This window comes from Cavia porcellus, unplaced genomic scaffold (assembly GCF_034190915.1).
Source record: "Cavia porcellus strain 051 isolate PalLab524CR breed Dunkin Hartley unplaced genomic scaffold, mCavPor4.1 scaffold_26, whole genome shotgun sequence".
In the NCBI taxonomy this organism is placed as follows: Eukaryota; Metazoa; Chordata; class Mammalia; order Rodentia; family Caviidae; genus Cavia; species Cavia porcellus.
In genome coordinates this window covers 3,161,800-3,188,248 of record NW_026947509.1, presented here as the reverse complement: position 1 = coordinate 3,188,248, position 26,449 = coordinate 3,161,800, and the positions used below count along the sequence as shown (strand labels likewise).

The following is a 26,449-nucleotide window of genomic DNA, read 5'->3' as shown; positions in this document are numbered from 1 at the left end:
TAGCCTCCACTGTCTGACTAGGAGCAGCGGGGCCACGGTAGCAGGAGGGATCTAGGGTCAGGCCACAGGGCTGCAGGGTGTGGCCTGACAAGGATCCAGAGTCTGGGTGGAGAGTGGGGCCTTGTGATTCCCCTGTCCCTTTCCCATCCCACATACGCCTCGGCCTCAGCCACCTATCCAGCTTGGCCAGGATGTAGACAAAGTAAAGGTTGTGCCAGTCCATCATGTGCCTGAGCAGGACGTAGATGAGGCTCAGAGGTGGGCTGTCAGTGGGTGGCTGATGGGGCACAGGACCTAAGCCCCTTCCCTTGGAGAGAGGTAGGGGTGTGGGGTTGAGCAAAGTTGGACCTCAGGCAATGGCAGCCTGTGATTCTGTCCTGGACAGTTGAGTCCCTGGCCTGGCCAGGAGTCACTTCTCTGCCCTGAAGAAGCCTGAGCTATTGACCCAGGACATCCACACATTTGTGACACAGATGAAGAGTGACCAGCAGGGTAGAGTGTGACCTCCCCAGCTACTGTTCTTGGGGCAGCTACCCTTAAACTTGAACCCTAAGCCTTGGGGGTGCAGGCTCACCCCACCTCGTTAAGCCACGTTTGGACAATAAATGATGTCATTTCTCAGCCTTGGGAGCCAAATGGCATGTGATGCCATAGGCCACCCAATGGGGCACCCCTTCCAGGGGATAACTGTCTGTGCTGGGGTCCCACCCAGTCCAGTGACCTCAAAAAGGTAGCACCATTTTCTCCTCCCCTATCCAGCTTGGAGCAGCTGGCAGCTAGGAAGGCTGGAGGGACCAGGGGCCAAGTATGTGGGGTGTGGGGTATATATGGGCAGGGACATGGAGTCAGGTGGACCGTGGGCTACATGAAAGTACTGTGCCTTTCCATACCCAGACCAGACTCTGGCCCTGTGCCTTCATCACCCCCACCCTCTGCAGGCCACAGGGAGACTTTTGGACAAAAGTCCATAGTGGCGATTGCCTTCTAATCTAGCCAGGCCCACACCATCTCCAACTTTAACCCAGCACTGCCTAGGGTAGAACACAGTTGACTACCAGCCTCAGCCAAAGGTACTTTATTAATACTTTTCACCCTGCAGCAGGGTGACCCAGGTCCCATGACAGAGCCCTCAGTGATGGGACATAGGCCATGGTCAGATTGCACAGGCACTGACCACTGCTGTGGGAGGACACCTGATATTCCCTTTGGCCAACATCATTTTTCAAGACCAATTTGGGACATAAACTTCTAACACATGATGTTGCTTTGGAACCTGGAGGACCGCCCCAGCCACAGAGCTGAAGAACAGTGGCAGGGCTTGGGGGAAAGAGGCAGGCCCACCTCCACAAACCCTAATGGAAGCCCAGTCCTGGTTGGTCTGCAGATAAGGTCTTCACAGGTAGTCTCTAGTACAGGGAGTGATAACTGCACTTTCTTCTGGGCTACAGGCAGTGCCCAGGTTAGGGAGGTTCCCAGAGACATGGTAGATGGTGCCATAGGTCTACTGCTGTTGCAAGGATAGAACTTCAGGTTCTGGAGACTGTCCAAGTGGTAGACCTGGAAGTGGGAGTCCAGGAAGGGGGTTCACTTCCTGCACTGGTCCGCTGGCAGGCTGGTCCTACTCTGGGACTCAGCCAGCTCTGCTCTGAAGACAGTGACTTCACATATGGCTTGCCACGGTGGTAGAAGGAATCACACTTTCCTCTGGGGTGTGGGCCATGTCTTGGATGGGAAGGTTCCCACTGATATCACTGATGGTGCCATAGGTCTGCTGCTGCTGCAGGTTTATCAAGGCTGTCCTCTCTGAAGCCAGACTACTCAGGATCCGGGGCACATAGGGCTGCCAGCAAATGGGAGTTAGTGCTACCCAACATATGCCACCCACAGAACTTCTCAAATGCCCAAGAGACACAGAAAACACACCACAACCTGGTCCTAGTCCTTGTGATCACACAGAAGGCAACGCAACAGAGAAGCTTCCTCCAATTCCAAGCACAGGATTGTAGAATCTTTCACTTTACACAGGGAATAAGTCTGTCTACACTGGCCTTGTAAATGGTATTTCCTCCCAATCCCTGTGGCAGCTGCCTTGGCTGGGCCCTGAGCCTGCCATGCTCCTCCTAGAGGGGTTTAAACTCTTCCTTTGTCCTGCCTTTCCCTGGACTGGGGATCCAGAATCTTGTCCTCTTGGGCTTGCCCAGGATGGGCACTGATGAGTGTGCCCAACACTGCAGAGAAGGCCAGTCCCATCCTAGCTTCACATCCCGTGACTCTAGTACCCACTTCCCAGGACCAGGACCCCAGAGGCCAGAGGCAGGGAAAAGCAAGGAGTTTGTTTGGAGCATTCTGGCACCATTGAGGGCCCCACAGGGCAACTGAGTGGATGCTGATAAAGCCTCAACTCACAAGCATCAGGAGTGCAGAAAAAGAAGCTAGTAGAGGCTGGCCTCAGAGTGGGCACACAGTGGAGAGACTAGTCACCTCGTCAAAGAATGACAAGGTTAAGATATCCAGGTTGGGGCTGAGGGGTGCAGCACTAAGCCAGCATGTTCAAGGCCTGAATTTGATGCCCAGTGCTGAAGGAAAAAAAAAAAAAAGATTCAGAGGAGGGGATTCCTTCTCCATTGATACTAATTCAGAAACATGCCTGCCTGCTCTGTGATCAGAGGTCCTCTCTTTTAGCAAAGGATGGGCAGACACGTGAGACTTTTACCCCCAGAGCAGCAAGGGCAGCAAGCAGTGGGCAAGCAGCACGGCTTACTGTGAATGGTGGAGACTCCTGGGCCTCTGCATCACTTCTTTCCTGGATTGCAGATTCTTCTGTCTGTAGATAACAGCGAAGAGGTGCACCATGAAAGTAAGTGATCTCCCTGAACTCACACTCTCCAAGCAGAGGGACAATTTGACATCAGAACAATAGCACCAGCTGGTTCTGAGTTCCCAGCTGGGCTGGAGTGAGTGAGCAAGACAGGGAGGGAAGTGCCACATCACATCCAAGTACCCTTGCCTTTCCCAGGGAGGGGCAGATCTGGAGAGGGCTGCTGCTGTTTGTTTTGACTCAGGAAGGGGTGGGGACACCATGGTCTCCTTGGATCCTGTACCTTGTAGTACAGAGGGATGAGGTGCTGGAAGCAGCCAAAGCAGGTGTAGGCCATGCAGGCCAGGATGGTGAGCAGCACGACCAGGAGGGTGAACAGGGTAGCAGGGGCCTGCAGACCTGAGGAGAGAGATGCTGGTCTTGGGGCTGGGGTGGGGCTATCTGCTGTGGGAGTGAGCCCTCCCCGACAAGCCCTAGCCCTGCCCAGCCTCATCTAGCAGTCAGAATAGGGTCCCTACAGCTGGGAGTGGAGGGGACTCACAGGTCTTCTGCTTTTTTGTGTTTTCTTGAGTGTCCTTGGCCCTCTGCCTCTTCCATCCCCTTCACACTGTAGACAGTGAAGTCAAGGACTACCCAGCACCCTTAAAAGCAATCTAGACCAGCTTCCCTTCTTTGGCTCGGTCCCGAGAGCTGTCTTCAGCCTGGTACATGTCTGGGGAGGACCTGCTGGCGTGCTGGTCGTGGACACCACACACCCAGCCCTTGCCTGGGCGCCATAGTACTTGATGACTGGCTGCCACGGTGGATGTGGGACTATGAGACAGAGGGCTGAACCTGTTCATAAGGGCACGCACCCAGGCGCAGGAAGGAGAAGAAGAAGAGCCAGAAGAGGCAGAGGATGGGTGCAGCCAAGGCCTGGTTCACGGCAGCGAAGTGTAGCCTCTTCTCCAGCTTGGCCGGCAGATACACGAAGTAGAGGTTGTGCCGGTCCACCATGTGCTTGAGTAGGATGTAGATGAGGCCTGTGAAGGTGGGCTGTGAGTGGGTGGACTGAACTCACCCTCTTAACAGAGAGCCCACCTGACACTAGAACAACAGCACCAGCTGAGTCTGAGCTCCCAGTGGGTGGGGTGTGTGTGCAAGAGGCAGAGGTAGGAGGGAAGTGCCACACCACACCCAAGGACCCCTGCCTTCCCTGGGGAGGACCTGTGAAGGTGGGTTGTGAGTGGGTGGCTGCCTGCTCTTGGAGGGCAGCTAGTCTGCATGGAGTTAGGGGTTGGGAGTGCTGAGCAAAGTCTGAGGCTAAATTAGACAAAAGTGTATCGTGACTGCTGGCTGTTCTCCCTCTCTCCTCACCTCCTTCTTCACTTCTCCCTGACTCTGAGGGAATGGGAGCTCCTGTGTTTCTGCCCTGGACCATACAGTACCTGGCCCAGACCTGCTTGCCTCCCATACTGAGCCAGCCCTCAGCACTCACTTCCCACACTTCGGTCTCCTCATATTGTAAGGAGCCCAAGGCTCTGACCAAGCAGGGCATAAAGGTAGGTGATGGCTTTCTGGTTTTTCCAGGCCTGGGGGGATTGAGCCCAGGGCCTGGCATGTGCTCAGCAATGCACCACTGCGCTGCCTCAGCCCTGCTGGCTGAGGTAGAACCAGCAGCAGCAGCAAGACAGTGCTGGTGTAGGGTGCAAGCTTGCAGGCAGGGGCTGGTGGAGCTCCACAGCAGGGGGCTTAATGAGCATGTGTGGAGTGCTCAGGTGGAACCCTAGCATGCACACAAAGCCAGCAATGACCCAGTAACAGTGCTAGCCCACAGAAGCACTAAGGGAGATCACACTTTAAGGCCACAGACAGAGTTCGCTCAGGCAGAAGGTAAGGTTTAGTGCCATATGTTTCCCTAGCAGCAGTGGTTGCAGTGGCCACAAGGGTCTGCTGAACCATGAAGCTATCCCTGAGAGCGGGTGGAGGCAGCTGTCTGTGTGCATACGCACGAGGGCCACTCACCGAACGGCACGATAATGGGGCAGGTGATGCTGTAGGCCATGACGACAGTGAAGATGCACAGCATCCAAGCGTACCTGGCTCCAAACTCGAACTGGTAGGCCTGGTTCTGGGAGCAGGAGGTTGTGAGGCAAGAGACCCTCAGCCACCCTCTGGGGAGGCATTGGGGCCCCTGGCCAGCCCATGGCAGATTCTCAAGTCTGTGCCCAGAGCACAGGCAGGTAGCAGATACTCAGGCCTCTCCCAAGGTGGCAGAATGTTCAGAGAGGCGTCTAGGAGGGGACACTGTACACAGTCATATGTCTAGGACAGGGCACAGTGTGCCCACTCAGGTCTCCAGGGCACAGGGATTGGAGTCAGCTGCCTTGAGGCAGAGCTAGACTAGGGACAGCTGTAGAGAGATTCCTGGACTTGGCATCACACGAAACACCAGCTCATCCTCTTCTGGCCATGTGTCCTCAACCGGTTTATTTTGTGCCTCTGTGAAACAGGAACACTAGTGCTGCTGGTCTCCTAAGGGGGCCCTGAAGAGTAAATGGATTAAACGTGCCTCTCTCACGGCACCTACCAAGGCAGAGGGAGTAAGAGGCCCCCATGCCCTCTAATTTAGGGAGTGCTGGAACAAATGTTACCAATTCAAAATGCCTTTGATACCTGGCTCTGCTAAGAACACATGCAAATGGATGTGTTCCATGGAAAGGCTTGTCCTTTCTTCATGCTGGGGATGGAACCCAGGGCCTGGTGCTTCCTAAGCAATGTTCTATCAGTGAGCACCAGTGTGGCCCAGAAACTGGGGACCCTAGGTGTCTGCATGTATGGATGTAGCCAAACTGGTCACAATGCAAAAGCCCCAAGCTCTCTCCTCCATCCCTCGTGAAGGAGCCATGTTGTTGAGAAGCTTCCAGCAGAGATGGCCCTGGTCTAGGTGCAAGAAGCAGGGATGGGCAAAACTTGAGCTGTGTAGAGCTGAGCGGCTTGGGGATCGGAAGGAGTCAGAGGCGTCACCTGCTTGATGTTCCTGCGATCAGCAGCCGTGCTGGCCATAACCATGCGGAAGGTGTAGACGATGAGACCTGGCAGCCGCAGCAGCTCCATACCATTGCCGATGAAGGCTGAGGCGATCACATAGTTCACGAAGAAGGCCCCCTGGTCTGGCAGGAAGACACACCTGGTGACAGGGCCAGTGTGTGAGCCTCTTCCTCCACTGAGGAGAGGCACACACCTGAAAGACTGTGCTTCTACACATACTCTGAGGGACACAGACACACACACACTGTGCATGGCCACAGCTCAGAGCAACCCAGAAGGCAGGTGGCACTCAAGTGTCCATATGGGGTCAGGGGAGCCTCCCTTATGAGGTGACAGCAGGGACACAAAGAAAGCTCTCAAGGCCCCAGGGAACATGGGTGTAGACAATGGCACATCTGAGGAGTGGCATGGCTGGCCCTTTCACGGAACACACTGAGGCAGATGGGGAAGGTGGCACTGAGTGTGAAAGGTTGGGGTTCCTCTTGGAGCAAGGGAATACACTGAAGTGAGAGTTGAGGGCAGGAGATCATTCAGTTGGCTTCATGCTGGCCTGAGTTCCCCAGGCAGAGGTGTGGTGGAGGTGGAGAGGTGTGGGCAGGGTTTGGATAGCCTCAGAGACAGAGCTGTGGGTTTTGCTGATGGACAGGGTGTGGTGTGGAGGGAAAGGAAGGGGACCCTGTCAACTGCAAGGCTCTCCACAGAGCAACTAGATATTGTGGAAGGAGGCATGGTTGGAGGATCATGCCTGGACAGAAAGCTGGCATTTGGGGAAGGACATCTGCAGTGTCTTGGCAGGGCTCCATCTGAGTCAGAGGCAGGACAGTCATCAGGGGCAGGTAGGGTGACACAATGGATGTGGTCTGCATGTGTTGGCTGCTGGCATCAAATTCAGGTTTGGCACACACTAAGCATGGACTCTGCCACTGCATCTATGGCTCCTTGTTGACATATTGTAATGCAGTAGCTCAGTGGCACTGGTGTCACAGTACAGCTGCAGTCACTGACAGCGATAAACCCAAAGACCCAGGGCTGAGCCCTCAGGGAGTAATATCTAGACCTGTGAGACTCAAAGTATCCCTAGAAGGCTAGGAATGAGGAGCCCAGGCTGACTGTCCACTGGGCAGATTCTCAGGAGGCTGACAGATTACAGAAAACAAGGAGGGCTGGCCTTTGGATCTGTTAATCAGGATGTCACTGTCCACCTGCAAAAGAGCTGGTTGAGAACATGTGTATTGGGCTGTGATTCCAGCTCCTCAGCCTTCAGTCTCCCCAGTTAAGAACTCATTTACAAAAATCCACACATTGGCACAGTAGGCATTGAGACTGCCCTGTAACTGTGTCCTTGGAAAACCAGTCCTGACCTCTAGCCTCTGTGAAGGCTGGATTTTAAGCTGTACTTATGTATTTCTGCTTCTTAACTATAGTGGCATACTAGTTCACAACGTAAATCTTTCAAAGATTCTGACTGTAAACTGATTTGGACAAGAACCCAATCATATTCAATGGTTAGTTAGGTTCAACATTGACCCAATGGGAAGTTTGATTTGATTCTTGTCCAACTTGGTTTGGGACCAGAAATGTGGAAAAAATTAAGCAAGCTAGCTCTGTAGCTGGGTAATCCTTGATGAGTCACTCATCATCTCCGAGCCTCAGTCACTCTGTCTCTAAATGGAGATGATATCACTGGCTACTTGATAGCCTACTGTAATGTTTAAAGGGAAAAAATTGTTTGAACTACTTAGCACAGTGGCTTCTTAAGCAAATGCTACTGCCACGATGTGGGCAAGGTATAATCTTACAAACACTAATGAGTGCACACAGGAGCCATCCTCCTCACAAAAATAATCACTAGACCAGATAGCTAGCTGTTCTGCAGCCATGTTCAATGACTCTTCTGCTTCAAGACTACCTGGCATCCCTGAGCCCAGGCACTTCTCACCTCTGTGGCTGTGCTTGTTAAGTTTCAAAGACTTGACAGTGTCGGTAATTGAGGTTTGTCCTAAAAATGGCCCATGTGCATTTGGCTCCTCTGGAATAGGGTAGCTTTGGTGCATGATGTCCGATCAGAAAGCTTGGTCTGAAGCACAACCACCATGGTATGTAACCAAGAAGGGCTCCAGGACCCGACTTGGCTTATACTTACTCCAACCTTATGGATCCCTCTGAGGAAGTGTTGTCGAAGAGCCACCGGAAGAAAAAATCCAGGCTGAAAAGCAAGCGAATCTTCTAAGAGTTTATTTCTTTCTTTTCTATCTTCCTGGACTTTCCCTCTGCCCTCTCTTACTTCTGTGGTGCTAAGGATGGAACACAGGGGTTGGTGCATGGTAGAGAAATGCTCTGATGCTGGGCGAAATCAAGTCTCAGAGTCTATTTCTAATACACCATGTGATCGCAACATATTCGCTTTTGTTCCACTATGAAAAGAGGCTGAATTTTGAAATCTACCATTGTTTTCTCTGATGTCACTTACATAGTGTGATTCACAGGGCAGCTTTCAGGGAATTGTCCTTCTTGAGTTAAACATAACTATGATTACACACTACGAAACTCTGCGTGTGTGTGTGTGTGTGTGTGTGTAGGAGAGGTCTTCAATAAACTTGTGTAAGCTAGCTCCCTACCTCAAGAAAGATCATATTTCTAGGACAATCCATAGGTCAGCACAACTGCACTCCCGCTGGTTACTACAGGCCCCAGACCTGTTTGCAAAACCATTTGCACTCCCTTGGTAGCAGTGCTCTACAGATGTGGCCCTGATTCTGAACCTAGAGCAGGAGATGGTGGGATATACCTGGTGAGGCCAAGGGAGGGCAGGATCAGCACCATGAAGATCAAGAATATGTAGACCTTGGTCATCATGTTCCAGTTTTCCCCCGACCTGCAGGAAGCCAGAGTGAGCACTCACAGTCCCAAATGCTCCAGGTGCCTAGTGAGGCCTGTCTTGCGCTCAAGGCCCCAGCTGTAGTCCAGAGTCCTCCAGGCTCAGCACTCACTTTGTCCAGTGACACTCCAGCAGCGTTGAGTAGTACACAATGGTGGGCAGCAGGGCTGCGAAGGACCAGAGGAGGAGGGTTGGGAAGAACTGGCTGATGATTGGGTTCTGGAAGACAAGGCCCAGCAGAGAGAGAGTGGGGGGTCTGTGGAGCATGGCACTGAGGCTGTGGTCTGTTAGGCCAGGGCTCAGCATCACGCGGGCACAGACATCAAATGTCAGCTGAAAAAACAATAGCACTTTATGGTACTATATAGCTCTTTAAATCAAAGAAAGCTCTTTCGGGTACAGTGCGCTGCACTTACGTGACAGACCAGATTGGGCAGGAGTCTTTACTTCTTATAGGAAACCAATGGCTAATATCTAGGGTCAACTGCATGCTTTGGCCAGGCTCCTCTCCATGCCAGTAGGCCAGCTGTACTTTTCTGCACTCTGTGGCCCCCAATCATGTTTATGCTGGTTCTAGCTGATATTGTCATTTTGTGATTTGATTAACTTAGTTCACATAACAATATATTCTCTTTGAAAGCTAAACTGGAGCGGGAGCTAACTCTGAGGTAGACTTGCCTAGCATGCTTATGACCCTAGGTTTGATGTCAAGCACCACAAAACAAAACTTAAAACACAAAAAACGAAAACCACATACTTTACCACTGAGCTCCGCCACCAGTCTAAATTCCTGCTTTGTTTTACAGAAAGACAAACTGGAATCACAAATGTGAAATAAGAATGTAGCTCATATAAAACAGACAAAGGGGAGCGAAGAAGCAGACCTTTTCCCTACTGGTGTGGTGGTGCAAGACTGGAATCTCAGTGCTCTGTGAGGATTCGGAAGGAGAACTGCAAGTCTGAGTCCAACATGGGGCACTTACTGACTTTGGGTCATCCCATCTCAAGATGAAAAATAAGCAGCACTAGAGACGTAGCTCAGTGCAAAGGCCCTTGGCTCAACCCTTAACGCTAGGGGAAAACAAAGAATTGGCACAGAAATGATGGCATTCTTGCTGCAAACTGAAATCTCACAGCTAATGCATAATTTAGCAATATTTACTATATAGTGAGTCAGATAAGGGTATCAACTACACGCTGGCTCAGAGATGTCACGTGACAGGTATTCTAAATCTAGTTCTGGGATAAAAACTCAGGCTAAGAATTTGTGAGTCAGGACCCGGGCCCCAGGGTGCCTTGCTGGAGGATCATTACCAAAGTACCAAGTGTAACGGGAAAGAATAACTGATTCACAGAGGCATTTCAACAAGGTTGTGAAGAGAAACCAATGTCTCTTTCTACATATGCTCATTTGCATTTGGTGTAGTTGTTGTCTCCTTGATTCACCTTAGCCTGTTTAGTTCTGTTTCTGAGATGGAGTCTTGCTGTGCTGTGTAGAACTCCTAAGCCTCCTGAGTAGCAGGGTTATAAGGGCACAGCACCATACCTAGCCTTCTAAGGTGCTTTGAAAACCATTCAATATTTATGCACAATAAATGAGTTCCTAAGAAGATTCTCAGAAACTGAAATACAAAAGAAATCATCCATACCTCCCCAATCAAGAAACATCTTCTCAGTCTTTCCCATCCCTTCTCCCTAGTGGCTAGCATACAGGTGTCACTGGCAATGTCACTAGACCCATTGCTCAGAGACTATTTTATAACCTGATGTAATTATAAGCCCCTTGTGTCTGTATACTGTCCTCAATGTTTAATATATGTTCAATATTTTATTGGACTAAAATACCTTGTTCATCTCAAAAGATCCTTACTTTTTAGTTTGATTGCATCAATTGAGCAGGTATATATTGCATTATTCTAAGGCACGGTAATAAACATGGTCATGCCTTCTTCTGCCTTAGAAGTTCAGATGAGCTGAGTGCTTGGGCCTTCTGGTTCAGGGTCCTGTAGGCCTCTGTCCCGTCCTCCCCAAACTCTAAGCCTTTTTCCTGCCAGTGTCACTCACGTTCAGCGCGTGGATGGGCTTGGTAACATTGAACTTATCCATAGTGGACAGGATGATGGAGGGTGTGGTCAGGAAAAAGAGCACCACGAAGAGGGTGAAGTTGATGCTGAACCACCGTAACCACCAATGGGGGCCCTGGATGGAGAGGTTCTGCCTGCAGAGAGGAAATGGCGCACAAGCTTCTGTCCCTGGAACAGGCCACCAGCACCAGCTGTACTGGAGCTGAGGTAGTCAGGTCTGATCCACACAGGCCAGAAGACTTTCCCAGGCATCTGGCTGGGGTTCATGCAGGACTTAGGGGGAAAGGTACATCCTCTGCACTGACCTTGTGCTACCACAAGGCCAATGTGTAGGTGGCAGCTACAGCCCAGCACACAGCCTCCCCAAAGTGATGCCACAAGACCCAAACTGAACAGACAGCTTCTGCATACCATTTCCTGGCTATCTGCAGGGCCATGTGCCTCCCATCACTTTCCTCCCAATAGGCCATGGGCTAGGGTCAAGGGGGAGACAGGCAGGGACAGTGGGGCATGAGCAGAGCTAGAGCCAGCCTTGGCCCCACATTTCCACCAGGAACTGACGGATACATCAGTCCCATGCTTGGGACACCCTGTGAAGCAATGAGCAAACCAGTCAGTGCTGAGCTCAAATTCAGTGGAGAGGAACCAAGGCAGCATGGGCAGGCAGCTGTGCCCAATCTCACTCATGCCCTTGACACAGCTCAGAGCACTGGCAGGTCCCCAGCCTGCCTTAAGGGCATGCTGTCAAATATGGCAGGTACAGGTGGCCATTCAGCACATGAGACATGGCTGGTGTACCTAAAAATGGTGAAAGATTTTGAACACTAAGTATTAAAAGGAGAATGTGGCTATGGCTGTGGCTGTAGCTTGGTGTTGAGCATCGGCCTGGCTTGTGTTCCATCCTCATACTACCAAGAAAAAAGAGGATTCCAATTCCATGCTAAAATATTAAAACTGGGATATGTGGGGAGACACTTATTATTATCTTTTCTTTTTTTGGTCTTTTTCCTTTTTATCGGTACCAGGGATCGAACTCATGACCACCTGCTTGCAAGGCAGGTGCTTATGCTACTGAGGTAAATCCCCAGCCCCTGATTTCCTTTCTTTGCTAACATGGTACAAGGAAATCTAAGTGATATACATACTCTGTACCCCCTGGGTTTATCCTGGACAGTACTGCCTGGTGGAGTAACATTCAGAGAAGCTCTGAATACCCCGGGTTGACCCAGAGCACCCCGGAAGCTCTGTGGAGATTTCCACTGAATGTAAAGTCACGCCTGGTATCCAGGTGACTGTTGGCCCCTGCAGGAGTCAGGCCACCCTCCATCCTGCCCACACTGACTCTCACCAGCAAATGTCCTGGGGGTAGGCAGCCAAGCTGACCCTCCACTTGGAGACGTGGAGCTCTCTGCTGTAGGTGGACGGCTGGGGTTCACCTTTACACTGACAGCTCTGACACTTGCAGGCTCTGAAATCCTTCAGGATGCTGCCAGGATGCAGAGACGAGAAGTCAGAGCCTGGGCCTGCTGCAGCCCTGTGCATAGGAATGGCACAGGCAGGGAACGTGCAGCCTTGGCTTCATTGCTGCTCTTTTTACAAAGCCGATTATATGCAGGAGAGGTCACGCTTAGCTCACAGGCCAGACTGCTTTGTCCCCACCATTCCCACAGACACGTCATATCTCTGCAGGTTCAGCAACCAGGTTGTGCATCAGTCTGTCTGCCTCTAGTTCCCAATCATGTGCATTTACACACTGCACCCTAAGAGGCTGATGTGACAATCTTTCTTCTTCTAGTCATGACCTTAGCTTCATTTTGCATATCTTGAGGCCCTGGAGCACTGTGGGCCCTCACAGTAAGACCCTGGAACCCCAATGAGTGCTAACATGGGGACCTAGAGCACCTATGGGTGTCCACAATGAAACCTTGGAGCCCTCCTGAGTCCTACAGGATGATCCACATGGTGCCAGTCAGGTGAGGGAGGCTGGACAGGTTGCACTCACTAGGTGGCCATAGACTTTTCTCGGAAGGTGACAAAGGCCATTCCCAAGGGTTGGTCTTGGACCTGGCACTCCTCCTCCGTGATCTTCTGCAGCAGCTTATTGTATAGGTGTGTGTAGTAGGCGATGGCATCCTCCTGCCAGGAGACACAGCTGTGGGTGACATGGTCCCGTGGGTCAGGAAACCTGAAGAAGGCCTTGTTGCTTACCTTCTTGCAGCCCCACAATTCACAACAGCAGAACTGGCCACATGGCTTGGGGTTGATGAGGGCCAGCTGGCCTGTCTTCTCTTGAAGGTTCGTGTAGTAGGCCAGGCTCTTCTCAGCCTTTTTTCTGTGGAAGTTGGAGAGGGTATGAATGGGCAGACTGCATGTCACAATCTGTAGATGCCCACATCACTTTGGCTATCAGCCTTCAACACAGTGTAGCGCTCCGCTCTAATTTCCCTCCTTCCCATGGCGAAGTCCAGCCTGGTCAGGAAGCTGGGAAAACTCAGGGCAGGGCCTTGTCTCTTACCTCTCCCCACACAGGTACATTAGCTTGGCCACGTTGTAGCACAGCTGGACATCAGCCACCTCACAAGTTGGGTATGCATCCCTGTGGCAGGATGGCAAATTGCAGCTGTGGGATGAAGCAGCCCAGGAGAAAAACCCCACTCACCTCCATGAGAGGATGTACACACTGCACTGTCTGTTTTGTGCTGTCAGTGTCCTCTGTTTCTCTTCTACTTATTCCCCAAGTGGGGGAATTTTGAAGTTTAATACAGACTTTTTTTTTTAGGGCTGTAGAAATGGATCCTAGGGTCTTGCTCTTGCTAAGCTAGCTCTCTACCTCTGAGTTAATTTCCAATCCCCCAAAGGCATCTTTGAATAGCATGAGGGGAAATGCATATATAGTGAGAAGCATATATATGCCCAGTCAGCTTTCCATCAGATGTACTGCTCACGGCTGAGGTCTAGCACAGTGGTATTCAATGGATCTTAGCTGTGGGTGTTATCCTCAGTTCCATGCTCATTATCCTCTCTAACCACTCAAAAGAAGAGATTTATTGTTCGTTCAGATTCAGTATCTATCTGTTTGAAGGTCAGAGATTTTTAGAATCTAAGACAGCAAGAGACCCTCAGCCCAGAAAATGTCTGTGTTCATTGTGAGAATCAACAAAGTACGTATGCTCTGGCTACTGGCTAGGTACTATTATATACATTTCCTTATACAACCTTGATCATAAATTGTAAGGTTTGGGACCATGAAGGCCCATGGTCACACAGTTGGTGAATGTCAGAGCCAGAAGCCAAAAAATCCAAGCAGCCCAGCTCTGAGGTCCATGTCAGCAGGTACCATGCAATGCCCATACCACACACAAAACTGGACACAGATTCCTGGGAATTCCAGAACCATGACAGTCTCCATGTAGTACTTTGTAGGCGTTTTTAGATCTGAGCCTTGTGAAGCTCACATTTCAGTGAGAGATCACACATACATGAGGTCCCAGTGAGGGGATTGGAGAACAGATGACAGATGACAGGATTCAGGGTGGCTAGAAAGGAGCTCTGGAAACAGAGCCAGAACCTTAGCTGATAGCTGCTGGAAAGAAAGAGGACCATCCCACTGACTGCCAAGGTCTTTCCTGGCTGTAGTCCAGTTCTTAGCTCTTTATTTGTGCAGAGCAAATACTCAGAACATGAGTGAAACATTTTCTTACCCATGTATTCTCAATGTGTTTACACACACTATAACTGAACCAACCTCTGGCACAGATCATGTTGAGTAGCACTGACTGTGAAAGACAGGCTACCTGGCTGGTCAGTTGGCCAGCACCTGAACCTGGCTGCTATTTGATACTCAGGTACAGAAGCCACATACCTTCAGATCTCACAGGAGTCTACCTATTGTCCCTGCCCTGTGGGACTCACTGCTGCACAGTGAGAGTGAGACCTTGAGACTCTGTTAGTCCCATTACCAGAAGTGCCTTTCCACATTCTCTTCTTTAGCATCTTTAGGGAGTCCAGTGATGAACAGGGTCCGTCTCACCTGCCAGAGAAACACATCTGGTCACAAAGTCACTGAGGCAAGTCCTTGCAAGTGGCCCAGGTTTTCCTCCAGGTGCAGTCTCCAGAAATCAAATAGAAGCCTGCAATTTATTGCCCCATGGCCTTGCAGGACATACAGCACGTTACTGTATTTACAGCCTTTGTCAGCTACAAACACTCCATCTCCAAAGCTCTGTGAGAATCCTTTGGGGGGACAGGAGGTGAGGGAACACCTAGAGAGTGACAGTGACTCAAATGGGCTGCCAGGAAGAGCAGAGGAGACTGGGGTTGGAGACATGACACAAAAAGAGGGGCTGGCCTCAGCCTCTGTGTCCCTTCTCTTCTGCTGTGCTGGGGCAGATTGAAGGCTGGACACACTGATCAAGCACTGCACCTCTGAGGTGACACAGGCCCTTAACCTAAACTTCCTTAGTCCAGTATAACCCCACAGATCAAAGAGTGAGTTACAGAATGTGGGGCAAATGTTCAAATCTTAAAACAATCCATTAGATGACTAAAAAACAAAAGATGATGCCAAGTGAAGCTCAATATGCAAACCAGGCTACAGGGTCTGCTGAGCATGTGTAGGGCCCTGAAGTCCTACCCCAACTCACCAGGGTCTCCTCTGTGTACTTGATGGACTGGGTGTGGTGCCGCATGAAGGCCACTGTGAGGGAGAGGTAGATGACAGCAAGGACAGCATGCAGCCAGAGGAGGTCATTCCTGAGGGGACAGAGGAGGCAGGACCAATGGTTCTACTATAGCAGATGGCTACAAAGGCTCAGTGAATACCAAAGAAAGGCCGGGACCCACTGGCCTTCCTGTACCCTAAGACCTCTGTAATGCCCACAGACTGGGTGCCCAATGGCTGGGAAGGTGTCCAGACACCAGTATGGCCATCCTGGCCTGTGCACCTATCTGCCACCTCTGTTTCCTTGTCGATTCTCCCCTCCACAATACTCTACCAGGACCCACACTCACTTGGTCTCCAGGTTTGCTATGGTTGTCCTTCCAAAACTGTAGGGGTCTTTGTCTGTGGAAAAGCACAGAAATGAAGTTCTAGGGCCATGATGGGGAAGGAGCACAACTGTGTTGGCTGAGAGAGCTCTGGGGAGGTGGAAGACAGTGCCCAGACTAGTGAGGACATTTGACACTCATGATCCTTTTGGAGGTGCATGTAGGGCCACTGTTGGGCTCCAGGGTGCTCCTTGAGAACTTTTCAACTTGTCACACTAAGGCATACTTGCCACTCACATTCTTCTACATTGGAGGTTTTTTTTCTTTTCTTTTCTTTTCTTTTTTTTTTTTTTTTTGCTTTGATAAAACTCAAAATATCCTAAGCTGTTAAGCTATGTAATCACTAGGCATGCAAATGAGTTTGCAGTGGCACTGGGAAGTGGGGAGATACAATTCCACACACTGATGTTAACTGAGCATCACAGACATCCTCCTGGCCCAGAAACTGTGGCTCTCTGAGTTGGGTGAGAATAGGAAAACATAAACCACCATCTGAAACTACTTCAACCTCTGGGTTTTAGAAATCCTGTTTAGATATAACCAGAAAGTGGTCTTGGGGTCCCAGTTGTAATCCTGGGTTTGGAGCTCATTCTCCTCCAGATCTTTACTCAGTGACAAGGACCTTGTCAGTCATCCCAAGACTGTCTCCCAACTGGAACGGGGCTTAACTCAGGGGCTCCACTTTACTACAATGAGCCTCCATTGCCCCCTTCCAATACACAGATATGAGGATGGACCATTACCCAGCAGGTCTCCTGAGAGGTTCACAGGCAGGATGATGCACAGGGATAAGGCACTGACTGCCACCAGCAGGAAGATGAGATGCCTCTGGAAGGACAGGTAGTGGATAGCATCTTGCCCACACCACTCCAGGATTTGGTCATCACTAGTCAATATACACAGAAGAAATTGTTATAGCAGGCAAGATTATTTGATCTAAACTTCACAGCAATCCTAGGAGACTGTGGGCTATCATTTCTCCTTTTTTGATTTTTTTAGAAATAAAGATCCAGAAAGACTGTCCACACTCACGGTCCCTAGACCATCCTGGAGGCTCAGGATGGGCCACTTGCTACCTTCTGGCACTTGGTACATCTGTGTGACCGTAAAGATCTGGGTGCTTGGAGATGGGCAGCCCACAACCCTTCTTAATTCTAGAGGAACAGAGCAGGGAGAACTGCCTTTGGAATACAGCTCAGGTATGAGGCCTGTGGCCACCTTCTTTCCATCTCCCCTGCAGGTAAGTCTGTGCTCTAGTCATTCAAATGTCAGTGTTCCTAATTATTCCTGCTTCCTTCCAGGTCCTCGCCATGGCCCCAGAGATGGAGGTGGCCTGCTCCAAGCTCCCTATCTATGAAGTGTTGTGTGAGGAAGTGCTGTGTCCACCAGGGTGTGGATACTCATGTCTCACACAGCCCCTGCTAGAGGGGAAGGGGCTATGCTCCTTCATCCTTTCTACATGTGGCTTCCCTGCTGTGCAAGAGGTGAGACAAGAGAGTAGCCCCTTCTCCTGCCTCTGTTCAAACTGCCTACCTCCCTCACTGTCTAGCAGGCTAAAGAAGTGAGCAGACACTCAATGCTGTGCCTGGCCAAGAAGATGCTCAGAAATGTGCCTGGGAATGGAAGTCCTGCCTGCTACTTCCCTTCAGGACAGAGCTATGTAGCATCTTCTCACTTAAATTAGCCACCCTCTCATGTGGCTAATTAACAGTCACTTTTATTCTGTTTCCACATAATGCCTGAGGAGCACACTTCTTGGCTTTGTCTGCTTGAATGGACAAGTGCATGGACAAGGCAGCCCAACCGAACCCGCCCACCCACAGTCACTGCTCCAGGTACTCACTGTAGACGGAAGATGGCCATCAGCCATGGGCAGCATCCCTGCAGACAAAGGGAGATTAGAATCCAGTAGCTGGAACCTGAGAGGCAGTTGGCTTTGAAATGAACTAACCACTAGCCTCCTGCTAGATAAACATAGTATTTCCATCCTTTATTGGCAAGCTGTCACTTGTCCAGATACCAGAGCCTGTTGACCCTGGGCCTTGGCAAAGCATGCCCTGTGCTTGGACCTTTCTCTGAACCTCTATATTCTGATAATGTGAGGCTTCCAATCATGAAACTAGGATCCAGAGTTGCTGAAGCTAAGTGTGCTCTGGAGATGGGGGCTGCTGTCCCATTGTTTCTAAAGGACCAGACTAAAGCGGGGATAAGGAGAGGAAACAAGCTTAATCAACTGGATGATGCCTTGCAATTAAGATGATGCCCTTAGTGAAACAGAAGGGTGAGTGTAGGTCTTACTGACCTTCACATCTTATAAAGTTTCTACTCTCTAAAGCTAGCCTGTTTATCCTGTTGGGAAAGAAAATACCTGTTCATCATTCAAGTATCTCAATTTGGATCCAACAATGACTAAGCACCTACTGGGTGGGTACCTGGTGCTGGGGAGAGGGCTAAGCCAGGCTATAGCAGACAGGACAAGGCAAAGCCACAAGGATAAGACACATACATGGGGGAGGCTGGATCTCCCAGCCCTCTCTGCCTATGAGTCATGACGTCTCTGAATGCCAGGTACACTGGCTGGGTCTCTCCTGGGTCCTTGTCACGTTCAGGGGCCTTTGTTGATGTGAAGGGGAACACTGTCCAGTTCTGGTCACTCCAATGTCACAGGGTACACCACCAACCACCACCCATCCCCGGCCCAGCCACGCCCCACTGCACCCTGGTTACCAACCAGCTCATTTTCAAAGTCTTGCTGCTCTGAGGAGGAAGATGACGACAATCTCTGCAATTTGTGCTTACTAGAGACACAAAACAAAAAAAGTGACCAACAAATGTGAAAAAATGAAGTTGGAAAAATTAGTCCAGTATTTTTCTGCCTAATCTGAGAACTCAGGATCAATTTTATCAAATCTCAGCGACTGGGACAAAAAAACAAATGACTGCATGAGAAATAAAGTATAAGTAATTTAAAGAGCAATATACTAGACACATGATAGGAAAGCGGGAGCTATCTGAGAGCTGGGAAGGGGCTTTGGGGGCGAGGGGAGACAGAAGGCAGGGAAGAGGAAGTAAACGGGTGAAGATGCAATACTGAGATGCACCAGTTCCCCGTGATAGATATTTTTATGTATCACAGACATATATGCTGAAAAAAGAAAGAGAAAACTAAAGAGTAAATATAAAAATAAGCTTCTAATTATCTGACAAGTTGTATTATTTGGTTTACTATTGAATTGCAAGTTTAGTTTTTTTGTTTTTGTTGTTGTTGCTGCTGTTTTTAGACATGGTCTTGCTACATAGTTCAGGCTGGCCTTGAACTTGCTATGTAGTCCAGGCTGTGCACAAACTCACCAAAATCCTCCTGCTCTGCCTTCTGAATTTTGGGATTACACGCCTGCACCAGCACATCCAGCTGCGAGGTTTATTTATTTTTTTGTATGTTGTGAAATTTTTCTTTCAGTTTGTGTCATATATATATATTTTTTTTTTCTCTCTTGGGTTGGTTTTGGTTTTCTTGAGACAGGGTCTTGCTGAATAGCTTGGGCTGGCACTGAGCTTACGTAACCCAGGATGGCCTTGGACTTGATGTGATCCTTGTACTTCAGCCTCTAAAATCCTGGTAATACAGGTGACTGCCACCACGCCTGGGCTTTTTCCTTTTCTTTCTTTTTTTTTTTTAAATAGTGTCTTTCAAGGAACAGAAGTTTTAAGTGTTGATAAAGTCCAAATTAATGATTTCTTTCAAATTTAAATATTAAAAAGATTAATTGCTTTAGGAAAAGAGATCCAAGTGGAGTAAAACTTCCACACAGGGCAGCAACAGGTCCAAAGACATCAGAAGATACTTCAAGCTGATATCTTTGGCCTCTGGGCTGGGATTAGGCCTGGGCTTCAAAACAAGGCTGTTCACAGCATATTTTCCAACACGGTAAGTCAAAATAGGACAAGGACTATTTTATCCTATTGTGGTGACCATGGATGATAAACAGTTGGATTTCAGAGAAGCAGCCTGAGAAATGGCTGTGGTATCCAAGGGAAGCAGCCCACTTGCAAATTACCCTCTTCTGACCCAGACGACAGAAAGGAAAATTAATAATACAAGACACCCATCAGGCTCTGTGAACAGAGTAAGTCCACTTAAAAATACTCTGTATATTATCAAGCCTAAGATATCAACGCTTGTCAGGCATATGATTTCATGAACCACTGACAAGAAAACAATCCTGTAATTAAAATATGACCACTACTGATAATAAGATGAGCCCCACTTCAGAGACAGATATGGCAGAACCCTCATTTGTGAGCTGATGCACTGTGACACTTTAAACAGTGGTACTTTAATCAGATCCTTTCCTCTGAACACCCTATAAAAGCACCTTGTGAAGTAGAGCTGCCTATGCTAGGCAGTTTGTGCTTTTCTCCTGCCTCTGGCTCCACCATCCTGCTTGCAACAGCATAAAACAGGAGGAATCGTAATTTTTGAAGCATTTACACACAGGTGAACAGCCACACCAAACGTGATGAGCCTGGAGTCTGACGAAGCTCAGGGCCTCCTAGTCTCACAAGCCCTTTCCCATGACAGCCTGTGCCTTGCTTGGCTTGGTGGCATCAGAAAGCATCAAATGTCCCAACAGGGGTGCCATGGTCCTAGGTCATAGCCCCAGGGTTCTACAAATCTCAGAGCAGAGACCTCCGCCCAGTCAGTGACTCCAAGTCAACTCCATGAGAGTGGTGGCCCTCATGCACCTCAGCAGCTCACCAAGGCCCTGGGAGCTGTTTCCTCCACTGAATGGGGCACAGGAAAGTGTGCAAGGCACTCTGTCTTTAGAGGAGGCAACCACGGCAGATGGGCAGGGAGGGAGGTTCACCTGGAGATGCACCCTCCCACACAGGTCCTGCCTGGGCATTCTGACACATTCCCACACATGCACACAGTCAGTCTAGGATGTCTTTTTACCTGTCTGCTTCTGATACCAGGGCAATGCGGCCATAATCCCAGAATCTTCTTCTTATGATGGAAAACGCCAAGATTAACAACTAAAAGCAGTAAAGAAATCAAGTAGAAATGCACTGCATAGGTTGAAAGGCAAAGTCCACCTACCCAAACCAAAGGAAATCACCTGGGCCCAGAGAGGTAATGGGGGTCTCCTCAGACCACACAGCTCAGTGGGCCAATCCTCCCCTTGCCTTTTTCACTGTCTCCCAAGTTGTGGCACTTAGCATGGGAGTATCCCAGGGCACACGTGTGAACTTGCCCTTTGCTTTAAGTCAGGACAGGTGCCATGAGGCCTGGTGGCAAGCCTGACCTATACAGTACCTCAAGTGGGAAAGCAAGATCTGGCCTTAAGCAGTCGCTCTTCTCCTCACACAGAGCTTTTTTTTAAATTAATGGGTCATTTTATTGCCCAGGGTGGCCTAAACTCTTGATCTCAAGAGATCCTCTTGCCTCAGGTGGAACTATAAGTGCACACCAACAATCCCAGTTTTAGAGCTTCATCTTATTATGATTATTCATTATTGTTATTATTTGAGTTTTTCTGAGACAGGGTCTCACTACGCAGTTCAGACTACACAAGTCTTGTAGCCCAGGCTGGCCTCAAACTCTTGATGATCTTCCTGCCTCAGCCTTCCAAGTGTTGGGATCTCTGGTATGTGCGACCATGCTCAGTTCAGAGCTTCATTTTCAATACAGAACCAGGTACTCAACCTCCTAGCAGAGCAGAGATGACTGGCTTTCAGGCTGAGTTTAGTTTTCTTTAAAGTACTGTGCAAATGACAGCACAGAAGATGTGTGAAATAAAACACTGCAAGTTCCTGGTGCTCTGGCCTGTGTCCACTCAGCAGCTGGGAAAGAGCAGCAGGCCTATGTCCCCAGAAGCAGGAGGGGCCTGAAGTCTCTGCCTCTGTTGGCTCTAGACTATTGTTCACCACTCCCCAGTCTCCCTGCTCCTTCCCTCAAGGTTCAACAAGTACAGCTGGACATGTTCCTTATCAACCCTGCCAGCTCTAAACTGAAACTGGAGACTACCTGATTTGTTTACTAAGTTTGCAGGACTGGGTGTGGAAACCAGGATCTCCCATGTGGTAGGCAGGGTGCTACCACAGAGCTGAGCTTCTGGCCCAGAAATGAAGTTTAAAGGTAGGTCTTGTTTTTCTGAATGCAATGCAAAGGGCCTGAATAGTACCAAAGTCCTGTGCCCCACAGGGTCTTCTCAGGAGACTCTAGAGGTGGCCAATGTTTTAGAAGGCCGCAAGTCTCAGGGTGGACAAACACAAGGCTGCTCCATAGGTGCCTGAGCTGGGTCTACAGTAAGCCCTTTAATGCTCTTAATAGCAAAGCTCATGCTTGGTAAGTGTGTAGCCAGGTCAATCCCAAACAACAAAAGCAAAAGCAAAAGAAAAAAAAAAAATAAAGTCACCCCTACAAGGCCAGGTGTGGTGGCACATGTCTATAGGTTCAGCTGCTGTGGAGGCTGAGGCTGAGGCTGAGAGAGGATGATGGCTTGAGTCCAGGAGCTAAAGCCCAGCGTAGGCATCAAAGTCAGACTCTTTCTATCTATCTAAAACAGCAAAATAAAACACATCCAAACAGACACCACCACATTTACCACACATTACAGTGGACTAACCTTCTCCCCATCTGGCCACCAGCAGGCTAGTGGTGTGGTGAAAACAAGAGGTGACCACATGGGAATAGCATCCCGCTCTGATCCGTCCACACCCATTGTCTCCCTTGGACTCACCTCCTCAGCTTTGGAGAAAGCAGGCAGTCACTCTGCAGTTAAGAGGCATACAACAAAAGCAGCTCTGGTTCTACACGCACAACCTGCCGAAACTCTGACACTCTCTGAGGGAAGGACTGTCACTGTGCCTCTACTTTCCAGGGCAGACACAGCTACCATATGGCTCGGTGAGAGACTTGCTTATCAGCAGTAGAGCTGTGTCTGACCTCCCACCAGAGTGCCCCAGAGGTGCTGGTTTCAAACACACAGACAAGAGGGGATGTCTTCACAAGGGTCTCACCAGGAAGCAGCAGACATCGATGAGCAGGACAGTGGGGATGCCTCCGAAGGTGACCCCCTGGAGCACGGTGCTATTTTTGGCAGAGTTGTAGCAGTAGGAGTCATTGGGTTTGTTCCTGAGGCCCAGTCGCTCCCGGAGGGACACAGTCTTGGGCCACCACAGCTCCAGGAATGGGGATTCAATCATTGCACCTCCCCCTCTGCAGAACAAGATGAGACAGGTAGTCAGCACGCAAAACTTCTCCGTTTCCCCAGTCAAGAGTTGGTGACTTCTGGGCTGTGGGGTGCAGGATCCAGAAGCACAGAACTGGGGAAGAGCTGAGCACTGGACTCCATGTGCTGGCAGAATGAGGGGACAGTATCCTCATTATGAAAAGAGCTGAGATGCTCAGATGGATCAAGCAATGGCCCACCCAGGACAGCACAGGGACACCCCAGTGCGGGTGAGAAAGGGAAGTACAGAGTTGGTGGGGCTCCTGACTGAGAGAAGCTGAGGTTGCTGTAGCCTCAGGACTGCTGCCACAGGGAAACAACTTCCTGTGGGAGCCCCAGGGGCCCAGGGAACAGACTCAGATCACTGGAGGCCCACCCAAACCTCAGGCAAGATGTTGCTGTTCTGAGAACGCCACAGCTGGGTCTGGGAGAGGGGCCCACAGGCACGCTGGGACCAGGGACCTGTCCACCATATGCAGCTGCTTGAAGCAAGGCTTGTCTCCAACAGCTCTTTGCCTAGGACACCTCTTCCTCCTGCCATGGATAGCACAGCAAATTCACTGAGAGCCCGGCAGGGAAGGGGGCACCCAGAGGGTAGAAAACAGAAGCAGTTGGGGGGCACAAAGGGCAGGCAGAACCCACTTCAGCCCCTCATTCTGGTGCCTTTCTTCTCAGAGGGTCAGCATATCTGGAACAAACTTTGTCTCAGGCTGGGTGCTGGACTGTCCTTCTGGCCCTGTAGTGTCTATCCCCTGGCTGGGACTCAGAGCCCAGGTTCTCCCCTGCCTCCATGCTGTGGCTGAGGAACCAGGGGAATGTGCAGCCCCTCTCCTTTAACTCCACCTCCCAAGCCTGATTAACCCAGATTTCTTGTTAAGTTTGTTCTTTCCCTCAGGGGTGAGGAAGAAAAGTGTGGGGAGCCAAAGCAGAGGCCCGGGATTCCCAGAGACGCGATCTCATATTCCTGGTGTGGCCTAACTCCTACTGACTCTGCACTTGCCCAGCTGAAGATCCCATACCCCCACACACAGGATGTGCAGAGATGAGGGTTGCAGCCAGAGCACAGCAGGGCTGCCCAGGAAGCCAAGTCACTGTCACGTGGTGGGGCATGACCATGGAACCAGACTTGGGCAGCTCCCAGCAGTCACCTCTAGGACAGAAATTCTTGGTCTCCCCCTTTCTTTAGACCACGCCCAGGGCACCACCTCAGGGGACAACCCACCCCAGCAATGTCAGGACACTCCTGCCCCCCTTTCCTGATCCCACACCGACCAGTCATGGGAGGACCAAGGACAGGTTGTTGGAGAAGTTGCCGGAGTGAGTTGTCTCCAGTGACAGCAATGGCAGCCTGTACCTTCAGCCACAGCACCAGGCTCTGCTGCCACCCACATCCTTTCAGCTTCCCTAACTCGATGGCCTCAGCCTGTCACTGGAGCCACCTTCCTCAGGCTAAAAGGGGTTCTAGGTTAAGACATCCTCCGTCCTCACCCTGACCAAACATCTCTGACCAAATGTTCTGGTTTTGCCCTAGAGGTTCCTTTCTGCCTTGGCTCTCCCCTAAACTCCCAGAGCAGGTCCCCCATCCGCTGTGCTCCAAGCCCAGCACCCAGAGGCCCAACCTTTTCCCTTCTCCAAGGGCCCCACACCCTGCACTGTGGCTGTGCCCAAGCAAGGCCTCACACAGTTTCCGGGCTGCTTCTACACCCTAATTCCTTCGAGCCCTAGAAGCAGAGACAGAACACAGCAGAACAAAGATGGCTTGCACAGTGGAGTGGAGAACAACCACCCTCATAGGATGCTCATGGAGCAACCTGGTCTTTGGTCTCTGGAAAGGGGAGCTTGCTCGGTGCGGGGGGGGGGGGAAGGTGTGGTAGGCAGTGCTGTGTTGCTTTGTGTTTGGGTTTAGGACAGTCAGGGGGGAGGCTGTTTCCCTTCATCTGCTGCCTAGTCGTACCTCCAAGGTATTGCTACACTTAGTGTGTGTAGTAATCAAAATTTGCTAAGAATTAACAGTCAGTCAGCAAGCATCCAGCCTGGCCTGCAGTTCCAGGTGGGCCTTTGGGTCCCCTTACCCAGTTGGCCTACCCTGTGCCCTCTTTGGGTGAGGAAAAAGGTGAGGGTACAGCTTGCAGCCCAAAGTTCCTCAGGGTCTTCCAGCTCAAATCTTGGCTGAGAAAGGCAAGAAGTCAGATCCTGGTGAAAGAAACATCCCTGTCCCTGCTCTGAAGGGAGGTCCTCGGTCTGCCCCTGTGAGAGGGCAGGTGGGGCACATCTGCAGGGCCAGCCCTGCTAGAAGAGAGGTGTAGGGGCTAGGCCAGCAATCAGGGCCTGGGGGTGTAGCCTGCCTAGCACATGAAAGGCCGGGGTTCCATACTCAGTATCACAAAGAAAATCTTTGAAAAGGCCCCCAAAACAGCCTAATATCAACTTCCTCTTTTTAAGTCTGCTAAGCCACAATCAGGATAAGTTTGCACAGCAAGCTCTAGGGATCCAGAACTGTCACCTCTGTGTAAGTCAGCCCTGGGCCTAAACAAGACCCTGAGGGTGAGTGTGAGAGCACACTGTGCAGTTGTTTCACTCCACAGAGACCCAACACTTACCCAGTATGTGCCTTGGTGCCCTCGATGAAACAAGTGCGAGGATGCTGCCATGGCCCCCTTGTGAGATGGCGTCAAGCACTGGGCCCTGTTTACACTGGGACATCTGACTACGCAGGCCCCGCCCCATGTCCTCTCTGGGGGATGGCTGGGTTCCAGCCCTGAGCAGAGAAGTCGTGAAAGCAACAGGAGGTCTGGTTTCTATCTCAGACTGAAGGTGGAGCAGGCTGAGCTGAAGGGGGGACAGGCGGGGCAGGAAGGAGGTGTGTGTCCCTTGCTAAGGCAGTCTGTTAAGTCCCACCAAGAAGGGCTGGTACCCACCAGGCGTCCTTGTGCCTGCACGGCCTGACCTGCTCCTCTGAATAACTTAGTCATTTATAATACCGTGCCCATTTGGAACTCCCAAGCCTCTGCCAGCGCCTCTGAGCCCTGGAGCTGTGGACGCTCAGGGGACACCCGCGAACAGAGGCGCGACTCCAGACGCTGGCGGCAAGCTTTCCCTGCCCGCGCCCCAGAAGCGAGGAGTGCGCCTCTCGAACTGGAGAGACCCCATTCGCACCGCACCGCGGCCCAGAGCAGAGCGCGGGCCCGGAAGTACGGTCATCCGCCGACCCCGACCCCGACCCCGACCCCCAACCCCGGTCGCTCCGGGGCGCCCCAGCGGGAGGCTTTCCTACCCGTGAAAGCGCACTTGTGCAGTCGCGCGCGGCCAAGTTCGGACGGGGCGGGCGCGCAGGCGCAGCGCGCGGGCGGAGTCCCAG

The 26,449-nt window shown here is 50.7% G+C and overlaps 1 protein-coding gene across 14 annotated transcripts; it reads right to left on the bottom strand.

Annotated features, from left to right (window-relative positions):
• Window positions 1-1,059: 1,059 nt before the first annotated feature.
• On the bottom strand, window positions 1,060-26,449 carry Tmem63a (transmembrane protein 63A). 14 transcript variants are annotated; one of them, XM_063236656.1, is made up of 25 exons: window positions 25,692-25,810; window positions 23,474-23,625; window positions 22,880-23,078; window positions 20,814-20,893; window positions 18,588-18,654; window positions 17,700-17,737; window positions 16,600-16,742; window positions 15,821-15,872; window positions 15,454-15,562; window positions 14,770-14,840; window positions 13,326-13,406; window positions 13,019-13,142; window positions 12,813-12,946; window positions 12,159-12,296; window positions 10,791-10,944; window positions 9,484-9,516; window positions 8,839-8,945; window positions 8,637-8,723; window positions 7,992-8,054; window positions 5,825-5,987; window positions 4,823-4,928; window positions 3,673-3,840; window positions 3,102-3,217; window positions 2,762-2,824; window positions 1,060-1,840 (listed from the first exon to the last, which is right to left on the bottom strand). In XM_063236656.1, the coding sequence occupies exons 3-25, from the start codon at window positions 23,063-23,065 to the stop codon at window positions 1,661-1,663; spliced, it is 2,463 nt and encodes an 820-aa protein (XP_063092726.1). In that variant the 5' UTR covers window positions 23,066-23,078; window positions 23,474-23,625; window positions 25,692-25,810; the 3' UTR covers window positions 1,060-1,660. The 14 variants fall into 14 exon arrangements, with proteins under 14 accessions (XP_063092726.1, XP_063092725.1, XP_063092730.1 ...); XM_063236655.1 differs by lacking the exons at window positions 23,474-23,625; window positions 25,692-25,810 and adding an exon at window positions 26,366-26,449; XM_063236660.1 differs by lacking the exon at window positions 23,474-23,625 and having other exon boundaries at window positions 2,762-2,883; window positions 25,692-25,914.

Excerpts from the sequence above, each read along its gene's own strand:
- Tmem63a (XM_063236655.1), bottom strand. The coding sequence starts at position 23,065 with ATGATTGAATCCCCATTCCTGGAGCTGTGGTGGCCCAAGACTGTGTCC. Across the intron at positions 8,946-9,483 it reads TGGCGGAGCTCAGTGGTAAA|AACCCAATCATCAGCCAGTT; the intron begins GTATGTGGTTTT and ends CTTGTCTTCCAG. Across the intron at positions 5,988-7,991 it reads GAGGGATCCATAAGGTTGGA|GTGTGTCTTCCTGCCAGACC; the intron begins GTAAGTATAAGC and ends CCCTGTCACCAG.